The 23,206-nt window shown below is 39.8% G+C and overlaps 1 protein-coding gene across 1 annotated transcript in view; it reads right to left on the reverse strand.

The window, feature by feature from the left end:
* Positions 1 to 23,206, reverse strand: part of adamts16 (ADAM metallopeptidase with thrombospondin type 1 motif, 16) — a 54,574-nt gene that overhangs the window by 19,050 nt on the left and 12,318 nt on the right. Inside the window, exons 4-12 of the mRNA XM_075466481.1 lie at positions 19,562 to 19,985; positions 17,118 to 17,320; positions 14,576 to 14,659; positions 13,591 to 13,750; positions 11,296 to 11,401; positions 10,901 to 11,038; positions 6,271 to 6,424; positions 3,252 to 3,347; positions 653 to 801 (exon numbers count right to left, since the gene is read on the reverse strand). Of these exons, the coding sequence (XP_075322596.1) occupies positions 653 to 801; positions 3,252 to 3,347; positions 6,271 to 6,424; positions 10,901 to 11,038; positions 11,296 to 11,401; positions 13,591 to 13,750; positions 14,576 to 14,659; positions 17,118 to 17,320; positions 19,562 to 19,985 (1,514 nt within the window). The remainder of the gene's footprint in view (positions 1 to 652; positions 802 to 3,251; positions 3,348 to 6,270; positions 6,425 to 10,900; positions 11,039 to 11,295; positions 11,402 to 13,590; positions 13,751 to 14,575; positions 14,660 to 17,117; positions 17,321 to 19,561; positions 19,986 to 23,206) is intronic.

Below are 23,206 nucleotides of genomic sequence, written 5' to 3' on the forward strand. Positions count from 1 at the left end.
TCCTGGCTTTAGTCCAGCATTGACATACACACTTAAGAGTTCTCATGTGGCGGTGGTCTTTGGTTACAGATATTTACATGTTCATAAATTGGACAGTTCTCATACATAGCTTGGCCAGAGAAAAAGGAAAAAAAAATTAAAACCAAGCAACATTATTTACCCAAAGAATGAAGTCATTTGACTCTCTGACTATACTGAACAGCCAGTTTTTTTTTTTCATCAAAGGATATTTCTCTTTCATGGCACGGGCATATTCCAAGATGACAATGCCTGGATTCTTTAGGATCAAACTGTGAAAGAGTGATTCAGGGAGCATAAAACATCCTTTTCACACATGGATTGGCCTCCACAGACTCCAGACATTAACCCCATTGAGGAACTTTGGGATGTGCTTGAGAAGACTTTGCACATGTCCGACTCTTTCATCGCCAATGCAAGATCTTGGCGAAAAATGGAACTCGGAACAGAAATGAATGTTGGGGCATTCCATTAGCTTACTCAAACCAGGCCACGGCGAATGTGTGCTGTAATCAAACATGTTCCAACAAAATTCCAGAGAAAGGGACTTTTTTTTTCTTTTGGCCAGGCCAATTGGTACAGCCAATCACTAAAGTGAGCGTTCATCGGGGACCTTGAAAGCGTATTCCTTTACCTGGGGTTATTGCACTGCCTCTCTCGATAGGTGACTCCACTCTCGCAGCTTCGAGAGCAGGTTGACCATGATGACCACTCCGACCAGTGACCGTGTTGAGGCCTCGGGCCCTCATCACCCTGTTTCACACACTGGCCCCTACGACACCACTGACGATTGCAAAAAGGAAAAGAAAAATGAATGGGCGAGAGAAGAAGGGAAAAGAATGGGAGCCCAAACAGATGGTGTGTCATACAACGTACTGGTTTTCCAGTGGACTTAGTCTTTCATCATTTTTATGATGCCTGATCATAGAAGAGTCAAAAAAGCTGTGGGCCACACCTGTTCACAATCTATCAGCAAAACTCTGGTTTTGTTCATTTTGAACCTCCAACATAAATCACCCAGAGTCCAGAGCTGAGTGAGATGTGGAAAATGTCTCCCACAGCATTATTTTTTTTTTTACATTTATTTTGAAGAATCAGTAAAAAAGGGAAAACACAAAACATAGGTCAGCTTGAAATCCTATTGCCAAGAGTTTACAAGCTGATGCTGCATTTCATTACTGACCAAAACCCCCCCAAAAAACAAGACATTAAACGAAAAAATAAATATCTGCCAAGGGACTTGTCCCCTTTCCAGACCAAATTCAGTGTTGTATCTGCTTTTTCTAACTCATTTATTTGGATTGTCCAAACTCTCCCTCAGTCGGAGAAAGGAATGATATAAAACATTTTTCCATTTTCTCCCAAATTTGACAAGTGGCAGTTTCGCTCTCCTGAGAGGAGCTTCACTGAGATCCTCCACAGAATACACACCCACTGACTGAAATGCTGTCCAACACTGAACACCACCAAATGTGTTCAGTGAGGCAATAAGGCAAGTTAGAAGAGGAATAAAGCTAAATTTAGCAGGTATCACTTCTTAGACTTATACCAAACATCTTACAAGGCGAGCGTGCCGCATACCCCTGAATTCGGGATTTCTAATGATTTGCAAAAGGCTGAGTCATGACCCAGCAAAGCAATCAAGAGTTTCAAACTGAGCAGGACTTCACTCAAAATGTTACAAGCTGAAAACACACACTCACAGTGCACTGAGCGTCCTCTGAGGCACGGTTACTGATAGTAAGGTATGTATTCAGCTGGTTTTGTTCTCATTGTTTATTCTTGCATGCACGCACGCACATATAGACACATACACGTACGCACACACGCACGCACGCACAAACACGCTCTTGAAATACTCTCGTGGTCTTTGAGTAAGGTCTAGAACAGCTGATTTCCCCTCATGTTTTCTCCCTGCAGCAGAGTGCCACAAATTCCTGCGTGAGTCTGTAATTGTGTTCAGCTAATTGTCTTAGGGAGAGGGTGAGATTAAACTATCAAGCTGAATATCTTGAGAGGCAAACGTAGATGATGGGCTGTCAGGCCAGTGAGCCTTGAGGGAGATTCATCTTGAAAGAAGAAAGGACGGAACCAACGCATAAATAAGGAACACAGATAGCTTTTTGGCCCCAATCCCAATGGCATATTTCTGCCACATCAGCAACAAACCAGCTGCTCCCTGAGGTAAAATAAGAGAAGGGGGGAGCGAAACCTCTGACAAAAACAGGGAATTTATTCTCACTGCACTTAAATTAACTCACAAGTAACCCAAAGTAAAGCTACTTGAAATTCTTTAGGTAGCTAATGAGTCGATTTAAAAGTTCACCCTGGGACACAAGGACAGTGGTGTATGTTAAAAGAAGTGCAGTGTCACTCAGTTCAAGCCTTTTGTCTCGAAATGGCAAAACTCAGTGGAAGTAGTTGCACTATATAACACTAAAACGCTCAATAAACTTTGCTTTTATTATGGTATCATTTTAGTCTGTTCGCTATATAAATTACTGTCGCTCTTTGTTCGTGCAATTTACTGACTCAGAGGTCTGTGGTATCCTCTGGAGGAGGAATGTGCTTCTCTCTGTGTGAGACATCTTTCTTTACAAGCTCCATTCTTTACTAAATACTACATAGTACATAATGTTAAGCAGTACACTGACAAAAGAAAGAAAAAAAAAACATGGGCCAAGTCGTGTCAAAAGGAGAATTTACTCTCAAATCAGACTATTAATTCTAAGCGGAGAACGTTTGAAACTGTCACTTTTAATGTTCCTGACAGATTTGTGCTGCTCTGTTCGAAGAAATGTGTGTCAAAGGCTCTTGTTTGGTGCCTTTCTTTTGTGGATTCGTCTAGCAAGTTGTTACCAAGGAGTAGTGTACGGGCAAGAAAAACAAAAAGTTGTCCTGATTTTGATGAAACATGTCTTCTCAAAGGCACATTGACGGCAGTATCTTTTGTCTCCTTTTGCTACGATGGAACAAAAGATATCTTTTTGATAGTATGACTAAAGGCCAACCTTCAACCCCTGAATAGAGCGTGTTTTTTTTTTCCTGAAAACACGATACTCTGCATCGCCTCAGAGGCAGAAAAAACCCAACAGTAAATCCAAAGGCCATCTTGTGATGGCAGTTTTGTCGTCACAAAGTCTGTGAGTGTTTCACCAAACCCCCTCTGCCACATACAAACACTTCCATGCACACATACACACACACACAAACACAAACACGTGTGAAGTCACCATATCGGGGCCGCAGGCAGAGCCTTCAGCAGCTGGCATGAATTTGGTCTCACACTTCCTCCCAAAACGGTGGCACCACAGAGCCTTGCAGATATCCTGAAACAATCAAGGAAAAAAGAAAGAGAAGGGGATGACCAGGATCCTCCCCGCAGCAGCTGGAAACATAGCCAACAACTGGAGGATTGATAATTCACAACACTGTTGTTTTGTCTCTTGGGAGCCATTAAAACCTGTTGATAAAAGCTTGCTGAAAAAGAGATTGTCTGAATTATGATCCGCTGGCAAGCTATCCCTCTGTAGCAATTGTGCATCTCCAAAACATTTATGCTTCAGTAGCGAGGATAACAATTTTGGAAAACAGAGGAGAAAAAAAAAGGACAAAATCTGTTCCAACAGAGACACATCTATTGTTTCTATTAGTGACAGAAGAAATGATATCATAAATACTTGCCTAAAACAGACAAGGCATCTTCAGACTTAAATAGGGAAACAGTCACAGTCCATAAGGATAACAGGGTGCTAACCAAGCTTACATGATGTCATGGCAGAATCAGATGGGGGCATCGGGCGCGCTCACACTGTCTGAGAATTACAGGCCTGCTACTTTTCAACATGTCCACTCCTCACTACAGTCTGAATGGCTATATCAGATTTTCAAAACTCAGTGCAGATGCTGACAAGCATCTCAGCCCCAACTCAATGCTGCCAAGAGCCACCATGGAATTCATCCCAAGGCCTATTTGTCCAGCTGTTTTGCTTGCTCAGGATTTTAGTAGCTGTAAAAATGGCAGCGAGGGTTAGCAATGGACGGAGTGGACTGAGACAGCGAGAGATGATGGAGTGAGTATGACACAAACTGGGAATGAAAGAAAAAAAAACATCCACAAACAAATTTTTCCAATTTCTTGGGTAACCCGTCTCTATCTAATTACATACACAATGGAGAATGTAATTGGTCTCCTCTTATCTTATATTGAAAAAGCTTGCCAAAAAGTTCCATTCCATTTTTGTTGTGTTTCTGTTATAAAAGTAACAAGTGTTTGGAAAGACAATGAGCCTGATGAATGCTTGGGGGTTTGCAGTCCTGTGCACCTTGTTGCAACCAAGCACACGAGCATATGTTATCGTGGAAATAAACACAGATCTTTAGGCTTATCGCCAAACTGTGGCTAAATCAGATTCGCTTGTCAGATTAGTGGTTTTAAATATACTACACACACCATTTCTGATTTGCAAGCAATCAGATAGGACAATAATGGTCTATCTGCAAGGGGTTTTGTGGCAGCATAATAGATAAAAGTACAGACAAAGTTTTGCTAATGACTTGGCTATTCATTGTTATGTTCTTTTGAGCTTTGCCTATACAATGGCATCCAATGGACAATTTATTTCAATGCATGCCAACTGTTCTCTGTAGCCCCGTACCAGCAGCAGCTTGGATTTGTAGTTCTGTCATGTTGCAAGTAAAAGTAATACAAAATATATATACACTGAATTTATATTTGAGCAACCAGATTTGCGAAAATTCTTATCTTTTAAATCTTACCCAGATTGATTTCTAAAAACAATCCTGGGTACAAAAAAATATGAATGTGGGCTGGCAGAATTAACAAGGCCTTGGGTGTTCAGAGTACTGGACAGATGACAGCAACTTGTTGCATCAGAGGATGCAGATTAGAATAGCCCAGTTAAAGGCTAACCAGTTTTCGGCCAATATCAGCTGTAGACCCTGAAGAGGACTTGTTTGGGAAGTGAATGGCCCTCATGTGCATATGTGAATCAGCTGGCCATTCAAAGTGGCTGCATGTGAAAGCTCAAATCAAGCTAAGGCTAACTCTGCCTAAATCCCACATTGAAAAGGTTTCCCATTCTCTTTTTTATGAAAAGAAAAAAAAGAAAAGAAATTTGGATAAAACAGAAATAGTAAATAAACCAAAATAAACAAATGCATCACTAAATTATATTGCATCAGTTACTTGAAGTTCTCTTGTGACCAACCACATTCTGTTGTGTTGAAGCTTAACATTTCTGTCAGGCTGGAGGTAAACATGTCTTGATCTGACATTGTTTGTATGATTTCACTATCCATGGCTGAGTCGCGGATTACACTGTGCAGTTATGGGCTGTCCCAGATGAAAGATTGGCAATGTGAAAGAATTGTGTTGATATCTGTAGTTATGGCTCACAAACTGGTTCTATGAAAAGAGATAAAAGACAACCACTGTAACTGCGCTGAGACTACAGGTGGAGTTGAGTTCAAATTTGGGACAGAATGGAAAACTAACATTTTTCATATTCTAACAAATGAAGGGACACTGACAGTAAGACAGTATCTGCAATTCAATAAAAGTCAATGTAAATGTAAGAATAATTTTATTTACATTAGAATTTTCCTTACTGTCCCAACTTATTCTGATTTGGGGATGTATTATGTGTCTTGTACAGCTAATATCATGACTGCACTAAAGAGGTCATAGCATGAAAATAGCAAATAAACAGCAGTGAGCTGGTGAGCCAAAGTTGCACATACTCAGACTCATACTGTAATATCATCATATAATTTACCAACTTCAAACATGGTGTTGTGACCAAGTTTACTGGATCCATGTGGCTTTGATAAAATGAAATAAAAAATGAAAATCCTGCATAAAATATCTATTAGAGTGGAACAAACAGCAACATCAGCAGTAATGAACAATGCGGGAGCCATTAGGAGAGATTCCCATTGGCAATGCTCCAGCGTATATTTAGTCATCTGTCCCACTGAGAATTTCTGGGATGGGATTAAAACTCTCACTGTTGTTTGTGTGTGTGTGTAGGCACATGGGGACATGCAACCCTAACTGATTTATCTGCTTTTTCCTTTCCTCTTTTTGTCTCTTTTCTCCTCTTCCTCATTCATCCCAGCCCTCTTTCAAATTCTTTGCTTTTTCTATGAAGCAATACATCAGATTTCTGTCAGGCTGGAGCATTACAGCATGGATTGAAAAAAATAAAAAAAATTCAAAATTAATTTTACCTTCTTGAAATCCAGGGTGCAGAGTTTGGCCTTTTCCCCAAACTGCCATTTGCATTGCGTGTCTGCATCATACAACTCGCCCGGCAACTTCTCAGGGTACTGATACTCCTTGACCGCTCTGGGTTCATCTGAAAGGCAGAAAGCCTGGGCAGTACTGGGGGGCAGGAGAGGGGGTACAACAGGAAAAGTAAGTGAAGAAAAGGTGAGATTAGAAAGTGAACAGGACAAGGAAGAATAAAGAAGTACATACAAGCAGAGGGTGAGTGGAAGGAAGCAGCAAAGAAGCAACAAGTGGAGTTCAGGAGTGGACAGGGGATTGGAGATTGAAGAGGGTGTTATTATCATAACAGTTATAATAGTCATCTTTAAAAATTCCTCATACATACCATTGTGTATTCTCGCAAAAAAATAGAAATGTAGCTTTTGCCATCATGTGATGTTGCTGGAATAAAAGACTCCCTGCTGTGAGCACAGAAATTCCACAACAGCGAGCATCCACATGTTCCCTGCTGCCAACACTGGGGCAAGTGTTAAGTGTTGCCACGGTAACAAAACAAGTTGTCAAACTCCAAAACTTGAGAGTGACGGTTTAATGCATCAGACACTCAATTATGACAAACATAAAAAGTCCTTGCCCACATCACTCATATCCTTTCACCAGCGGGGGGTTTCCATTGTAAACTGATACCACTGGTTATTATACAGAGATGCTTTAAATACTGCAGTTTGGGGAATTTAATGCAAAAATATGGTGAAAAGAGCACGAAAAGACAAAAATTGGAATGATTCATAATGTTAGTGAGTGGTCCTAATTGCTTTACCAGAGTGAATGTGTGCCTCTGTGTGTGTATGTACGATATTCCACTGCTTTATAGGTCCTATGCGTCTACAGAGAACAATGGCTGTTATGTAAGTGTAAGACTCTGATATCCTACAACATTCATATAATATGATTCCTGAAAAACAGATTAAATGTAATCACACACATATGCAGGTGCACAAGTGAGCTCTTCGGATAAAAATGCCTGCAAACGCAATAGCAAATAGCAAACCAGTTTCTGCACATTTGAAAAATCTCATGACAAATTCTCCTTGAACATTTTCTGATATTCACTGATGGCACCAGAAGAGGCTCAGAAAGAAAATTCTTTCCCCAAGGCGTAAGCTGTAAGCACTGTACACAAGATCATCATCAGCTTGTGATACAAATGAAGAAGGGATGTGAAAAGGACCCATTCTTTTCTAGGATTCCCTGCAGATCTCCTGACTAATCTCTTCCAGACAGAAATTACTGGGCTTTTGATTACAACCATGGTTTGTTGGTGCATGAAACACAATACCATAATTCAAAAAAATCTTGTTATGTGGCAAGGGGAAAACCCTCAAAGGTCTTGATTACAAATTCCAACTGTGAGACTGTCAAGAGGATCAGTGGACTCACCTTGAAACACCTTCTCTATGGGACTAATTGCAATCAGCGAGGAGGAAGCCCAGATCTATAGTAAATATGCGGCTACCGAAAGCAGCTGATTAGCTTGGCTTAGCATAATGATTGGGTGAAAAAGGTGTGGTTGCATGGCCCACTCCAAAGAAAGAAAAAGTCTGCCTACCTGTACCTCTAATGCTAACAAATTAAGCATGTTCTTTCCCAATTTGTTTCACCTCAGCAAAACCAAAAGTGTAAAAGTTGATGTGATGGGAATAATATGCTAGGGTACTCCTGACAAGCTACTGTTAGCTTGTGTTGTTTTTGTAGTCTTTGTGGACTACAGGTTTATACAGTAGTGAGACCTTTTTGGGAACTGTTATGTGATTTTGTAACTTTAAAATAGACGTACTGTGGCTTTTGTTAGCAATATTTAGACTAAGCTAAGCTAAAATGATCTTAGCTAAGCTGTGCTAATTGTCCATTGTTGGACACGGGCTAAAATCTGTTGATACATTTCCAATATTAATGGAAATAATGTTGCCATGTAATTAGGTGTCTGATTTTTGCTATAATTTCTGTCACATAAACAAATTCCAGAACATTTACAACACCACAGTTAAAGTGATTGACTGCACTGTGTTGCTATTTTTGTATCAGTAGAATAGAAAAAAATAGAATAGAATAGAAAAATACTTAATTCATCCCCCAATGGGGAAATTCAAATTAGTAAAGTAGCTCAAAAAATTATAAATATTTACAATGATTGTATATTAGACCACAACAATAATATTAAAATTACTACTACTACTACTACTACTAATAATAATAATAAAAAAATGACTAAATAAATAAATTTGATAAGAAAATGTCAGCAGTCACTGTTAAAAAGCCTTATGGCTGTGGGGACAAAGGACCTCCTGAACCTCTCAGTCCTGAGGCGCAGAGAGATGAGCCTCTCACTGCAGCTGCTCCTTTGTCCTGCCAGGATGCTGTGGAGAGGATGTTCATTATTCTCCAAAACAGAATATAATTTCCTCTTCATTCGTTGCTCCACCACAGCACTGAGAGGGTCTAGCCTTCTGCCTACAACAGAACCAGCCTTTTTCACCAGTTTGTCCAGGCGCCTACAGTTTTGTCTGTAGTGCAACTTCCCCAGCAGACAACAGCATAGAACAGTGCACTCTCAATGATAGTGTGATAAAACATGCATATCATATCACTACAGACATTACAGAGATTGTAATTATCATTTTAACATATAAATAAAATTCAAAAATTCAAAATCTGTGAGCAAGTAGCTTTTGTTGCATTCAAATTTAACTCTTGATTAGGACTTTTCAGAGAACTTACATATATAAGGTTGTGAATAGCCCAATAGGGGCTTCATATAAACTAGGACTGAAGTGGAATTTTTAATGATACATTTAGTCTTATCATATTAATTACCATAACCAAAGCAATCAAATTCCTAAAATCAATTGGATGTAAATGCAGCTGTAGCTCAACTAAAAAAAACTAAAAGAGAGATTTTGTTGGAGCTCAAGTAAAGTCAAGTTAGCACCAGCATCTGAAGTTATTACCTAAAATACTGTTTACACAGTATTCAAAGTGTTGTTATTCTTTATCTAAAAAACATCTTACAAAATGTGTTTTGGGAATTTTTCATCATCTTTTTCTTCAAGTAATTCAATCTACATGACTGTTAAAAATATTTGTTACGAACTGCAAAGCATTAAGAGAAACATGGAAGTAGCAATGTTTTTTCGTTCTATGCGCATCAAAAGCGCAGTGGTGGAAGATAATGACATTTTAAGTTCTGACCTCCCACCTGTAAGGCCTGCAGAATGCAGCACACTTATTGGCAAGTCACTGCAAGTAAGGTAAATTGATTGAACTGAATAAAATAATTCAGTTTAATATAGTTTAAAATGAGCAACAAAGTATATGTAAATTTCAAATGAAGCACCTGACCACACATACAGTACCGACACAGATGTTTCTGTCAAAGCTGACTTAAAAAAAGGAAGTTTGTGGTGTAAACTCTGTTGGCTAAGACAACACTCCTCCCCAACGCACATGAAGGAAACATTAAGGAATCTCACTTAATCTAGAGAGAAAAACAGAACATTCATATGTTGTAAAAGTCTGTTGATTGCAATTAGGAAAACATACAACAATTCACTAATCATACAGGAGGAATACCCCTGCATTCAGTGGTGCAGAGATCCACTCCACGTGGCCTCGAGGGGTGATGGGAGTTTAATATAAGGCTGACAGGCCTAACAAGGTTGAGGTCATCCCAGCTCTAATAACTCAGCGAGGAAATATGCTGTCTGTCTCCACCACTCTGAGAGGGGAGACCTGACAGTTCAGTTAACACACTGGTAAATTTAGTGAAGGGCACTGACACTGTGCTATCTTGTTTCAAGCACACACACACACCTTCACTCAAACACACACACACAAAACGCATTAACTGACACTTAGAAACACAAGCAGACATATGGACGCTGTGGTCGTGATGGTTGTTTTCTCGCTTGGGTGAGCAGGCTGTATGTTTGGAAATGCAGCAGTCACTGCACAAACACTCTGTTTTCTCCCTTGAAAACGCTCACCAACATGTAGCTCAACACGTAATAAATATTCTCTCTGTAAAACAGCACTTTCAAGAGAAAAGCAGCGCCACATGTCTATAAGCCAAAAGTTGCACTGCTTGCTTTGGTGTGTATGTTAGCTTCTTTCATACACACACATAGAATAATACCCGTGTATTTCAACACAAGTGCAGTTCCTCACTTGGTACTGTTCGGATCATGGCAGCTTTAGTAACAGATGTATCTACTGCCGACATGTTTTTCTACAACACATGCTCGTGCATCAGTAACACATGATGAGTATAAATATTTGCAAATGCAATGCACATTCAATGTTGCCAGTGCCATTTTAAATCATTTAATTTGATAAACCGATGCAGTGTTTTATATCCGTTGCATGAGCACATAACAAAGGCTGGCACGAGGATTTACTCAGTTCTCATCAAGATCACATGGCGTAGCTCTTGTGTTCTGAGAACTTAGAAAGACTCTTTAAGGGTCATACTCATAAATGTCATCATTAACAATAAGGGCTTCTTAAATCAAGTATTGCAGCATTGTTCACCACAACAAAAGAACAGCTGTATTAGAAAATAGGTTTACTTACTTGAGGAAGCGGCTGAGATACTGGCGACTGCAAGAAGACCAGGAGAAGATACCGTTGTGACCCGCTAATGTGGGAGACATGATGTTGCCCTCAGACTTCTTGCAAACATTGCCTTCACCATCATGGACCATGCCAAAACTGGAGGATGAAGAAGCGCACACAGGATTTTCTTATGTTGGTCAAAAATTATACACACAATACTTTGTGGAAATGTGTATTTGAAAAGTTACAAATTGATTGAATGGATAGTGACATGAAAAAAATTCAAGATTTATAAACATGGACATTATAAGCAGTGCCCCCGCCCCCTTTCGGTACATCGAGTCCACAGTTTTATTGACTAAATTTTTTTTTTTACCCTTCTTAATATCATGAGAGACCATGAAAACTCTTACTTGTGTCCTGATTCATGGGCGATGGTGAATGCCAGACCCAGGCCAGTGTCTTCATTCACGGTGCAGCTTCTGTACTTGCTGCACATCCCGCTAATAGGAGCAAAGCCTGAAAAACCAGTGTTGTATATTTTCAAATTTTACATAAAGTGCCATTATTCAAACAGTTTTAACACATATCCAATGTGCTGTGTAATTACAATAAATGTGGTCAAGCTGTATGTACTCTTGATAATGGATTTAAGACTTTAAGAAAAATTTTGGTCCACAATGCTAACAAATGACCTAAAAGTAAAAACAAAGATCTCACACAGACTTGAACTGTCTGTGGACTGCATGTGTAAGACATATCAAACACTGCACTTGCTATCCAAGAGTGGAAATCCCTCTGTTTTATGAAATATTGGACTCTGTGGGAACATTCTCAAATCCCCCTGCTACCTTTTACTTCAATTAAGAGAAATCTTCAGCTGTCCTCACATCTTTCTCATATCTTTCATTCTCTTTTAAACTCCCTTTTGCTGGTCAGCTCTATTTGTGCTTCTCTCTGTCCACTCTCCTTCTGCTTCTCCTCAACAAACACACACATAAGGTACCCCTGGCTGTGAATCAAAAAGGATAATACGCATGGGGCCCTCCCTTAAGGTTTTTGTCCTAGTGTCTCATGGAGAATTTAGCCCTGTGTTTTGCCTAATTTATGACTTTAAGTCATTCCCTATAGAGTGCAAAACCCCCTGAAGTAATGTTCCCATGTAAATAACTAACGTGAGTAATGATATTTAACATAACTAGGCAGATTGACTGTGAGAACCACCATTCAGTTCATATTCTGTGTCAGGAACGAGGTAGGACATATATAATATATCGGCTTTGAAATATAGGTGAAAACATTAAGGGACAGGGCTGTAAGGGTAAGGCAAATAAACTGTGTTATATAATGACAGGTTGAACTAACAACCACGTTATTTTGCACCTTTGGGAATTAGTCAGCACTAACTCTAATATGATTGCACACACACACACGCACACACACACACACACACACACACACACACACACACACACCCTCATACACCTTTGAACTAGGCCTCATAGCAATGATTAGGGCTAATGCCAGCCTCGACACTTTGAAGTCAAAACTTACATCTGTGGTTTGAAGGTAGAGTGTGTTTTTTTCACGTGTGTGCGTGTGTGTGTGCTTGCGTCTCTTTGTGTCTCAGGGACACAACATAGAAGTTTTTTCTCACAGTGTGAAAGAAAACAATATGTTTGAAGGGTCATTATCACAAACAAGCTGTTGTTAGTTTGTTAGGTGGTGTTGCTCACAAACACTGAGTGGGTGTGTTCAAAGCCGGTGAGCTTGGTCTCTTTAATGTATACAATAGCTAAAGAGTATTCTTTTGGATGTTCTGTGACTTCAGAGAAAACATGGTTTGTCTACTCTCTATTTCTGAACCTGCAGCACACATACATATATCTCTTATTTTTTCATACCAAGTTTGTACAAAAATTTATGACTTTGAAGGCGTCTTAGATTTGCTCTTCCGGTAATGCTTTTTAATGCTTTGCATCTGCTCTTAAACTTCACATTTTTCCATGTCACAATATAGTGATGTGGAATTTGTGACACTGGAGCAGGAAACCCGCGGATCTTTTTAAACATCTGGTTTGCTGGTGTCATCCTGGGTCATCCAGTGTGACAGAGGACAGGAGCACCTTCCCAGACAATGTTAGGGCAGAGTTACCGTGACAGGCTGGTTTCACAGAGTGTACCATGTTGTCAATAAATCATACTGTGACTATTTGCTAAACTTGGGTATTTTGAAAAAAAAGAATGCAACTGGACTGGAAATCTTAGCCAGGTGTGCACATGTCCTGTCTCGAGCCTCACATGCTTCCATAGAGGAAATTATCTAAAAGCTTTTGTTCAACAATAAACGAAAGACCTTTTTTGTTTTCATTCCTTTTAGAGTCACTGCAACCAGCAGTGACACAGTGATACATTTAAACTTTGAGATTTTTTTCAGATAGTATCTTATAAAGCTCATACAAAGTCTCATGCAGCTGCAACCATACATCAGTCAGTAAATAACACATTATCTAGGAGCGGACATGAAATAGCATAATTTTTGTCACTTTAAGTAAAAAACCCAAAGTATTTCATTTATCGTTATTTCACTGTCACTGCTTTGTTTTGGATCTGCTGGGACTCTTTTTCAGATACTAATCATCTACTCCTCTCTGAATTTTGAGCCATTTGGCAATAAAAAAAAAAAAAAAGGGCAAATAAAGACGTACCAAGAGTATCACAGGGTTCATTCTTCCAAGAGCAGATATCGAATCCTGTGAGGAGGATGGCGTGGTCATGGTGTCGGCCTTCTCTGCCTCCAAGGGTTGACTGCCAGTGGCAAAAGCTGTTCAGTGTGTGATCAGCATGGTGGTTGATCACCAAGCCATCCTGTGACGTATATAACAGAGAAACAGTGGCAGAACTGAAAACAACATTTTCTTCTTGGAAGGGAGGCGCTGCTACCACATTTATTGCAAATTTAGGGATCCTTGTCTGAACTTTAAAATCAGTTTGAAGATTTTTGTGTATGTATTTCATAAAGTGACTGGGGCTATTAGCTTTTGCATATTTCAAGAGATTCAAGAGAGAAGGCATTGAGGCCATCCTCATAAAAAAAATAAAAAAAAGCCCACTCTGCTTTGTTGGGACATTTAAAGGTGTATAGTTGATATAGGGTGATAGAAAAATGTAATAAAAACATCCAATTTGTCATCTCATGGGGAATTTAAAGTCACCATGATGATTTAAAAGTTCAAGTAATAAAAGTGTTGCTTAGAATGAGACATGGTTGGTAAAACAGGGTTTTTCTTTTCTTTTTGGGATTCCTCTGGCTGGTAATCAGTTGCTGTTAAGGATGGTTAAAATCTATCAACATCACATGTGGATTGAAAACAACAACTATTGTCCTAGATGTCTGTTTCTGACAGTTCCCCAACTGTGTCTTTGGCTCAAGCTGTTTTTTCAACTCTTCACTCAACGGTAATTCCCCCCTAAATTTGACCAAGTAGTCAAGGAAATATAAACATTATACTTAACCACGGTCAAAACCTTCAGTAGTTAGGCTAACCCCATTTCTGAAAGACCTACGATCATGATGTACGGGTGTAAAAACAATAAAAGAGATGATATATCTTGTCCTTTCCCTGTGTGTCAGAAGCTCCATAAAGGACATAAAATGGTAGCGTAGGAGGCTGAGTTTTGTCTGATGCTCACCTGCTCTTCATCCAAAAGGACGAGCCCCACGATAACTATGTTGATATTCCCTCCTATTGTGCCATCTTTGAACAGACTGGAGACCTACAGTGGAGAGTACACGAGAGAGCATAATTACATTTTACCAACACTGATGTTTACTTAAACACTTTAATCTATCTACACATACATTATAACATAAAAACAGCTTCTTATCCACGTAAACGAGAGCAATTTTCCCAACACAAACTCTGTTATCTTGTCAATGTAATGTAACGTGTAGTGTGAATTATTTTTGCGCATGTCACTCTCAAGAATCAGCTTTGCAGCTGCTTTGGTGAATAAAGTGAAATCTGTCTTCAAACATCCACTGTTCTCTTAAAGACTAACACAGCTTAAAACTACTTTCAATTCACATGCTGCGCTCAATGTCAAAGAGCTAGTGCTTTCATTTCTATGTGTCAGCAACAAATTACTTAAGCTGTCTTAAGTAATCACAGTCTGACAGTATACTGTAACCTATAAATTAGAGAGGTCTGTCATAGATGTGTAGTGACACAACTTTAAATCTAAAGAAGTAGAAAACACACAGACACAAAGCCCCTTTGATGGTATCAGAGGTCTAATAACCACAACTGCTGTTTCCAATTCAGCTTCTAGTTTAGACATCTGATAAGTCACAGCATTTCAGGCTGTGAAAGTGGACACGCAATCTTTTGTTCATGTGGGCCATTTGTGTCACTCTCAGGCCCTGTGAAAAGATCAGGTGCCACTCTCAAAACCCTGTATGCCCTTACTCATACTCGTTCATTCCTTATGTTCCTCAAGTTTGGTCTTCTTATGCACCGAGTCGTGAAAAGACACGCGGCTGTGGTTTGTTAACAAACTCGAGAATGTTTTGCGGTCAAAAGGAACAGTCAAAGCATATATCTGGAACCAAGATATCCCTGAGCCACACAGTTTGACAAGAGTGTCGGATTTTCACATCCTGATCTGATCAAAAGAGGTCCAGTGAATCACCGTGTTTTCACTGCTACATAAAGGAAACAATCAGTTTCCATGGAGTTTCCATTTCAAGAGAAATAACGCACAGCATGCTTTAATAAATCTGATAATCACGAAAAGCTCTTGATGTTTTTCTTTTTCTTTTTCTTTTTACTTTGCAGCAGGAGAAAACATAAACCTGTACAAAAACTCGAGTGTCTTGTTTAATTGCATTTTCAAAAAATAATCAGGGTAACCAAGTGAGGGTGAGAGCTGGCAGGTGAGGAAGAGGATTGGATCTTTAGTGTGAAACCCTAAACTGTATGTAGGTGACTCTTCTGCTACAGAGTGTGACTGCTTCAACCGGGTTTCTACTGGAGGGAACACTATTTTCAAAATAGATGGATTATCTTTGGATTTGACAGTCAGTCATTAAGTAGCAAAACAACCGCAACGGAATTCGTCTGCAGATCAGCTGAGAAGAGCAGGGGCACGCTGTCAGTGTGGCACCAATGATCTCACTCACATATCAGTTTCATGTTTTTAGACGTGCTCTTTTTGATAATTTAGTCTAGAGGACATGGGTATCAAGTTACTAAACCCAAAGCTGTGGGACACCTCAAAAGCATTGCATGGTTGACTTATGTTCCATGTGTGTGTAATGGCAAAACATGGAGGAAAGCTCGACCAGATATTTCCAAACAAGAATAACAAGCAACTGGCAGCTCACAAGCTGAAAATTGAACCTAATATTTAATTGAAAGTAGTACAAGGACAACTTATCAAATGCTAAGACTTTATGTGCTGAATATTTATGTCTTTTGGAATTTAATATTACTGACATGTTTCTAAAACCATGGATTATTTCCCATCCTTGCTTGATATAGAATTTCAGCAGCTCAACAGTTCAGGCTCCTTTGTTTTGTCTCACAATTTATTTTTAGTGGGTAACAGGTCTTTGGTTTTCATAGTGTCAGACAATGAATGTGTAGCACTTAGTGCGTGAGACTTAGGGGCCATAATAGTGTCATCATAGTAGGAGTTGTGGATGAATGACGGATGGATATCTGAACCTGGCAGTGTGCGATTATGGACACCTTAAACGGTATCGTTCTCACTGTCGCCGTGGTCACATCATGGTCATAGCAAGACTCAGTGCTGATAATATATCACAGGCCTGACAGTACATATAATATGATAGTATTTCCAAATATAAAACAACCAAAACTAAATTAAAACTGTCTAGAGTAAATTACAGATCATGGATTGTCGGCCGCAGTCTGAGGTCGCAAACTGAACAGCCTATGGGATGTAAGGTAATCACAAATCTTTAGATAAGAGGGCCAGTGTGGGCCATTTGTTGTTTGCTCCTGTTTTTCTCCTTTTATTTCTAATGTATTGTTTCCTGCACCCACCAGATACCAATCTTTGAGATCTAGCACATGCATAAAGTTTGCATATTTACAGCCGACACACATATTAGCAGAGGTTAACATGTTATAAATGTTTTGATATACTACATTATTATGTCTTCATATGCTGACATTATCATGTTGACACACCAACCTATCTCTCGTACCATGTTAAGCACAGTGAGTACATATGTGGTGATGTTTTTGTGTCCGTGGTTGTCCATCATCTTTCTGTCCACCACCACAAGCGTCTCCACATTGAGCTTCTGACTGGCCCGATTCTTCATCAGCACGGCCCGTTTGTTCCTGGGGATAAACTTGTACTCGTCGGGGAGGATGAAAACATCCTCCTTTGGAGGTTTGGGCATATCTGTAAACACAAATCAAAGCAGAGAAGAGCAATTAAGAAGAATAAATTAATTAAACCAACCTTTTGCAAGGCAAATTATGTGTTAAACAACCTGACTGAAGCTTTATGTGTTACACTTTGGCTTCAAATCATGCTTCTGTACAGAGGTTTGCAAACACCAGTGGTTCGTATAATTGACAACCCTTCCTTCCCACAGCTGAGTATGTCCGAGTATGTCTATGTAATCTGACTTATAGCTACGAGACAAATGTCTACCTGTGCATGTGTGTGTTTCTGGCAAGTAGACGACAACCATTCTGAATGATTAACTAGGCTCTTACTTTTGCGACCTACTATAATAATAAACTGCCCACTGAGCTTTATTCTTTTTCTTTTTTTCTTCTTTCTTGTTGACTCTGGCAGCCTCAGTGTTAGGCGAGCATTAAGTGAAGTCTGAAGTGACAGTTTGTGCCCTGCTTTTGCTGCATCTCCAGGAAGTCGCAATATAGGGGACAAACATGTACATAAAAGATTTCCATGGGGAAAGGAAAACCATTTGACTTTATAGATGTAATAAATGTGAGACAATAATGATCACAGGGAAGAGAAGTTAAATAAATCCATGCGTCACCCTCTCCTAGAAATAGAGCCCCACAGGATTCCAGTGTGGATAGATCATAGATAAGATTTTATTTTTTATTTTGTTTTGTTCAGTCTTATAAGCCCTTTTTTGTTAGGTGCACATGTGACTCGGAGACACACAGATTTTAGATCCTTTAGATCGTTAAAGCAGCATCCTCTTACATTCATGTCTGTACACTGACAAAACCTCAAACAGTACACAATCCGATGTGGTTGACATTATTACCCCAAATCTTCACCTGCATGTTTCCCAGATTATCAAAACATTCACCTTGCACTGCCTGACTGAGATAAACTACAAAGGAGAGGAAGTTTGCTTATATAGGCAGAGGCAGGTGAGTGACCACAGTGCCTGTTGGACTAAAACGCTGCACAGGTGTTCAGTGATGTCATGTCATGGAAATGTAAACAGCGGTGTGTTTTCACAAGGACCAGACAGCTGGGGTTCTGCAGGGTAATAGTGGTACCAGTCCTATCCCAGCCTGCTCCCTCTCGAATGACCCCTGAGTCACAGGCAATGTTAAACGATCTCGTGGTAATGTTTTTGAGAGTGCAAAGTGAATATAAATAATTCCCTCTTAACCTTTCACGGGGTCATGTCACGAATGAAGTCAACCAAAACTCGGATGATGTTCTTCGTTTGTCATCGTGAAAAAAATAAGGAAAGCTGATGCTTCATTCTCAGAGAAACATCTATCAAGAAAGTAACACAGGCATTTGGATGTTACTGTGTGTAAGAGTATAAATACTTGTTACTTTAAAAAAAAAAAAAAGGTGCCGGTGGAATTTACTGTTCACCTATTTAGCCGTCAGGGGAATACTTACTGTGCTGTTTTTCTCTTTAACACAAAAGGTGCTAATGATGTGTGAACAACTGCAAGTCAACACAGTCTGCAACCTTTAATACGGTGTTACAGTCAAAACTGCACAAGCACAGAGAGTGTTTTTATTTGTTTTCTGCACTCATGTGATGGTATTATCATTCTTACAGGACAATAAAATGAATTTGGGAACATACTTTATCTGTGGTGTGTTTCGATTGTTCCCTTTGCACCAAGCAACCTCAATCCTGTGAGGCTGACCGCTAACAGAGTTAACCAGAAATGTCAACAAATATATTCAGTGTCATATCATATGCTTTTTGCTTTTGTGGGAGAAACTATAAGTCGTGTCATAATTCTTCAAAGCGTCCCTTAGGTTTGATTTAAGGTCAAACGAATATCATAGCTATATCTGGAAAATTTGAAGACATCTGAAAATATTATGGCAATGTGAGAAGTATGTATAAGTGGGAACATCCTTATCTGAGTGTCCTCATTTGGAGGATTGGAAAGGGTAGAAATTACTACTTAACATTTTTTAGAATAAAACATGCTCATAATGTAATTAAGTCTGGGAATCTATGTGACTAAGTTTCAACTTTGTAATAAGAATGACCTATATCGTCAGTGCAGAAAAGGCTCAAGCAGTGTTTTCCTTCCATTTACTCGGCTTCTCTCCTTGCCCTCTCTGTTTCATTGTACACTTATTATAGTAAATAAAGGAATAAGTCATAGAAATGTTGGAGAGAAATTTGAGTGTGCGGGTAGGGATTAGAATGAGAAAATTGCCCTTACATACATTTCTTCCTTCTCCCACAGAAGTGCTGCCTCTGCTTCTCCCCATGTCTGTAATCACTGTGATGATGGTTGCTTCCGTCACGCTTCAGTCGGTCATTATGACTTGTGCTGTTACTGTTGTCATGGTGATAACCATGGATGTCACTTTCTTCTTTTTGAAGGAGCCCATGTTGATCTTCATTAACTACATTGTAGATGGATTCTGTCTTTGAAGGGAATTGTGACTTGTGATGAGAAGAATCGGTGGATCTCTTCAGAAGCACGCGGGACTCGGGATGCCTCTCCTTTGTCCAGGAGTCCCTGTTACTTCTGTAGAGGATGTGAGGTTGGTGACTGTCGGGTGCTGTGAAGTTCTCCCCCTGTGCAAGGTTGCGGGACACTGGTCTGAGGAAGTAGTCTGCATCCTGTGTTCGAATCAAACCTGACTAGAGGCAAAACAAAAAGTCCAATTAGCTTTGGTTTAATGATCCTAAGCTAATACACTGTTGCACTCATGTTAAGGTGTCCCCTCCTGTAAAAGAAAACAATCACCCAGACATTAGCGGGGCTTAAGTAAAAATGTTGGACTAAATGTTCCATCGACTTTTTTTTTAAACAGATGCGTACTAATTCATTTTTAAGTTTAGCCTAAGGGACTCAAGTCACATAAAAGCGATGAAACCATTATTTGCTTCAGCTGTTTGTTGAGCTTCCCAACCTGTCAGCTATTAGTCAAAATCTGACCCTTGGCCACTGCAAACCTGACCCCCCTTAAACCTCTGTGCAGCTTAATTATTAGCAATGTTTCTTCACCCTCAACATCTGTTTTGCTGTTCAGGGTCAGCCGTTATCACCTCAATCTAAATAAGACTAGGTCAGACAGAAGGGTTTTCAAACACAGCGCCCAGCGGGATCTCTCTGGTAAACACAATTGTCACTACATGTGTAAGATATATTGAAAATAAAGACAATATTTGAAAAAAATTGATAATTTCTTAGATGTTACGAGTGTCTCGCGCTCTTTGAAACTGCTTTCATTTCAGCCATATGACACTAAGTGCCCCACTTTAAGTGCCAGTAATAACAGGTTTCCTTTTAAGGCACAGGTCTTGGGAAAGCACATTTCACACCTCTAGATGTTGAACTAATGCATTTCATTTGACCTCACTCTCGTCTTTTATTTTAGAAGTGCCTCAAAGAGAAAAATAGCTTTTCAGCTTTTATATCCCATTTTCAATCCATTCATGTCAACACAGCAGATTCAGAGACACGGAGATATTTTTCCTTGCTCTTTGTCCCTCCCAGTCACTCTGAATGCGCACCACATCTGTGTTGACAGTCAGCTGGCAGGGAAAGTTTGGGACTTTCACCGCATTTGGCAATTGCTTTTATTTCCCAAAAATATGTTTAATTGACTGCAGTCCTCTCTCTCTCTCTCTCTCTTTTTTTCCACTGTGAGTGGAGTGTGAGGTCTTTTGTCACCACAGCCAGACAAAGACTGAAACAGACAGTGTCAGTGGTTACTGCATGGCTGTGTCGGCAAACTGTGTACGTGTGTTTGACAGTCTTAAGGACGTACGAAGTTGAAGTTTATGTGTCAGAAAAAAGAGGCAAAAGCCTGGAATAAAAATGAATTGTAAACATGCTACTAAAAGTTTGAAGGTGTGAATATGAGTAATCGTACGTGTATCTGTGAGTGGATTTATGGTGGAGAGTCAGTGGATGCAATAAGTCAAGCCTTCCAAAGCAAACCTTAAGAGGTGATGATGTTGGAAGAATGGTTCTCAGCACAAGTTAATTTCATCATCAGTTACAAACTTGGGCCTTGACCTCACCAGCATATTAGATCACAAGTGGAAAAAGTGAAAATTCTGTGAGTTAATTAAGCAACATGATATCAAATTACATCTACCAGGTAGAGATGAAGATAATTCATTACAGATGTGTCAGCTCTGACTGCAGTGGCCATGCAATTTACAGCCATTGTGACAAAAGCACGCTCATGCATTGATGTTCTATCCATCCACTAATGGTTCCAGAGCAGGTTATTCTTTGAAATGTTGTAAGAAGATGTAGGCTTAAAAACCACACACATATCTAAATGACTCTGGAAGTCTCCCAATGTGTTACATTGGAAGAAGAGTTAGTCAAATCCAACATTCAAGTTCCATGCCTTTAGCACAGGCCCGTGGAGAGCAATTGTTTTTTACAGGTGTTACCCAGTCGGATAATGATCACTCCCACCATACAGTAACTGGTGCTTCAGACAAAAGATAACCACAGTGACACAGAAACATATTTGGAGACATATTTACAGCCGGAAACACACTTGTACTCAGCACTTACTGAGATGATAACAATCTTTTTTTGGGTCCTTTAAAGAATGTAAACACACACACACACACACACGGACGCGCACACACACACATCAATGAATGAATGCACGCTTCACAATAAAGTCCTCAAATCCTAACCCATAAAAAGCTGTAGCTATAGTTTTCCCCAACATCCAGTACAATGAGACAGTACTAACTACAGTTGACAAACTCCATTTAGGTTTTGGGGATAAAAAAGAAAAAAAGACAAAAAGAGGGTGGATTCAGCTATTGAGTAAAATAGAGTAGGGAAGATATTAAAGGGAAGGATTAGTAATGCATTACCACTTTCAACTGGCATTCGCATGCCAATGATCAATAAACACCACGGCCCGGGTCGTTACTTGCAATCACATGTGACAACCGGTGCATGATTCCACATGGCACCCTCCCCGCCGCTGTGTAATCACAGGCAATTGTCAACATTTGGTTCCAAGTCACGGTGAGGCCTCTGACCTGAACCGTGCTGCTGTCAGCTTTGAAAGCTTCACATTCTAAGTATTTATTCTGTCTGGGTGGGTGGTTGGGGTTGGGGGCTGGGGGAAGCTTAGTACCTTTGGAGAAAGGGAATAAAAAGAAAACTATACTTCTGATTTTGTGTTTGTCTTGAGAAGTTATGTTTGGTCAGCTCGCGGTAAAATGAGATGGGGTGGGAATCGACAATAGCGAAATGCAACCACAGGACTCATACACGCAGCCTGCGGACTGAACTGTTTAGTTAGAGTCATCACAGTGACTGTGATGTTCTGATAATATATTTATCAGCAGTATGAAGTACACAGGGGAATCAGCCTAAGAAGACTAAGAGGACGACAGAACTGTACTAATTATTGCAGGAGCTGCCTGACGATAGTTGCATTCAAAAACTGCAACACTTGTCAAAGTCTGCTTCATTATTCCACATGGGGCATGTCAACAAGCATGAACATCATTATGATTACAACTTGAAGTGACAGGGTTCACTCTCTGACCGCTGCTTACAGCCTTTCCCTTTCAGCACCACATGCATGCGTTAAATTCCACAATCTGTTGATTGACACTGGTCTATCTTTACAGCACTGGTGTTTCTTACACGCTACACATTTAGTCCCAGACATGGGCGTGTAGATCCTCAGGGACTTTGATGAGGTTCCAGTTCTAAGGTGCACTCACCAAAAAGTGATTTACGAAGATGACAACATGATATCATTTTCAACCACATGTTCCAAACTGGCTGTGCACAGTGAATTCTGAGTACACTGCCTGTTTCTACACCATTTTAAATTAATTTCTTTTTTGTGAGGTCTTCTCAT

This window comes from Odontesthes bonariensis, chromosome 5, assembly GCF_027942865.1.
Source record: "Odontesthes bonariensis isolate fOdoBon6 chromosome 5, fOdoBon6.hap1, whole genome shotgun sequence".
Lineage (NCBI taxonomy): Eukaryota > Metazoa > Chordata > Actinopteri > Atheriniformes > Atherinopsidae > Odontesthes > Odontesthes bonariensis.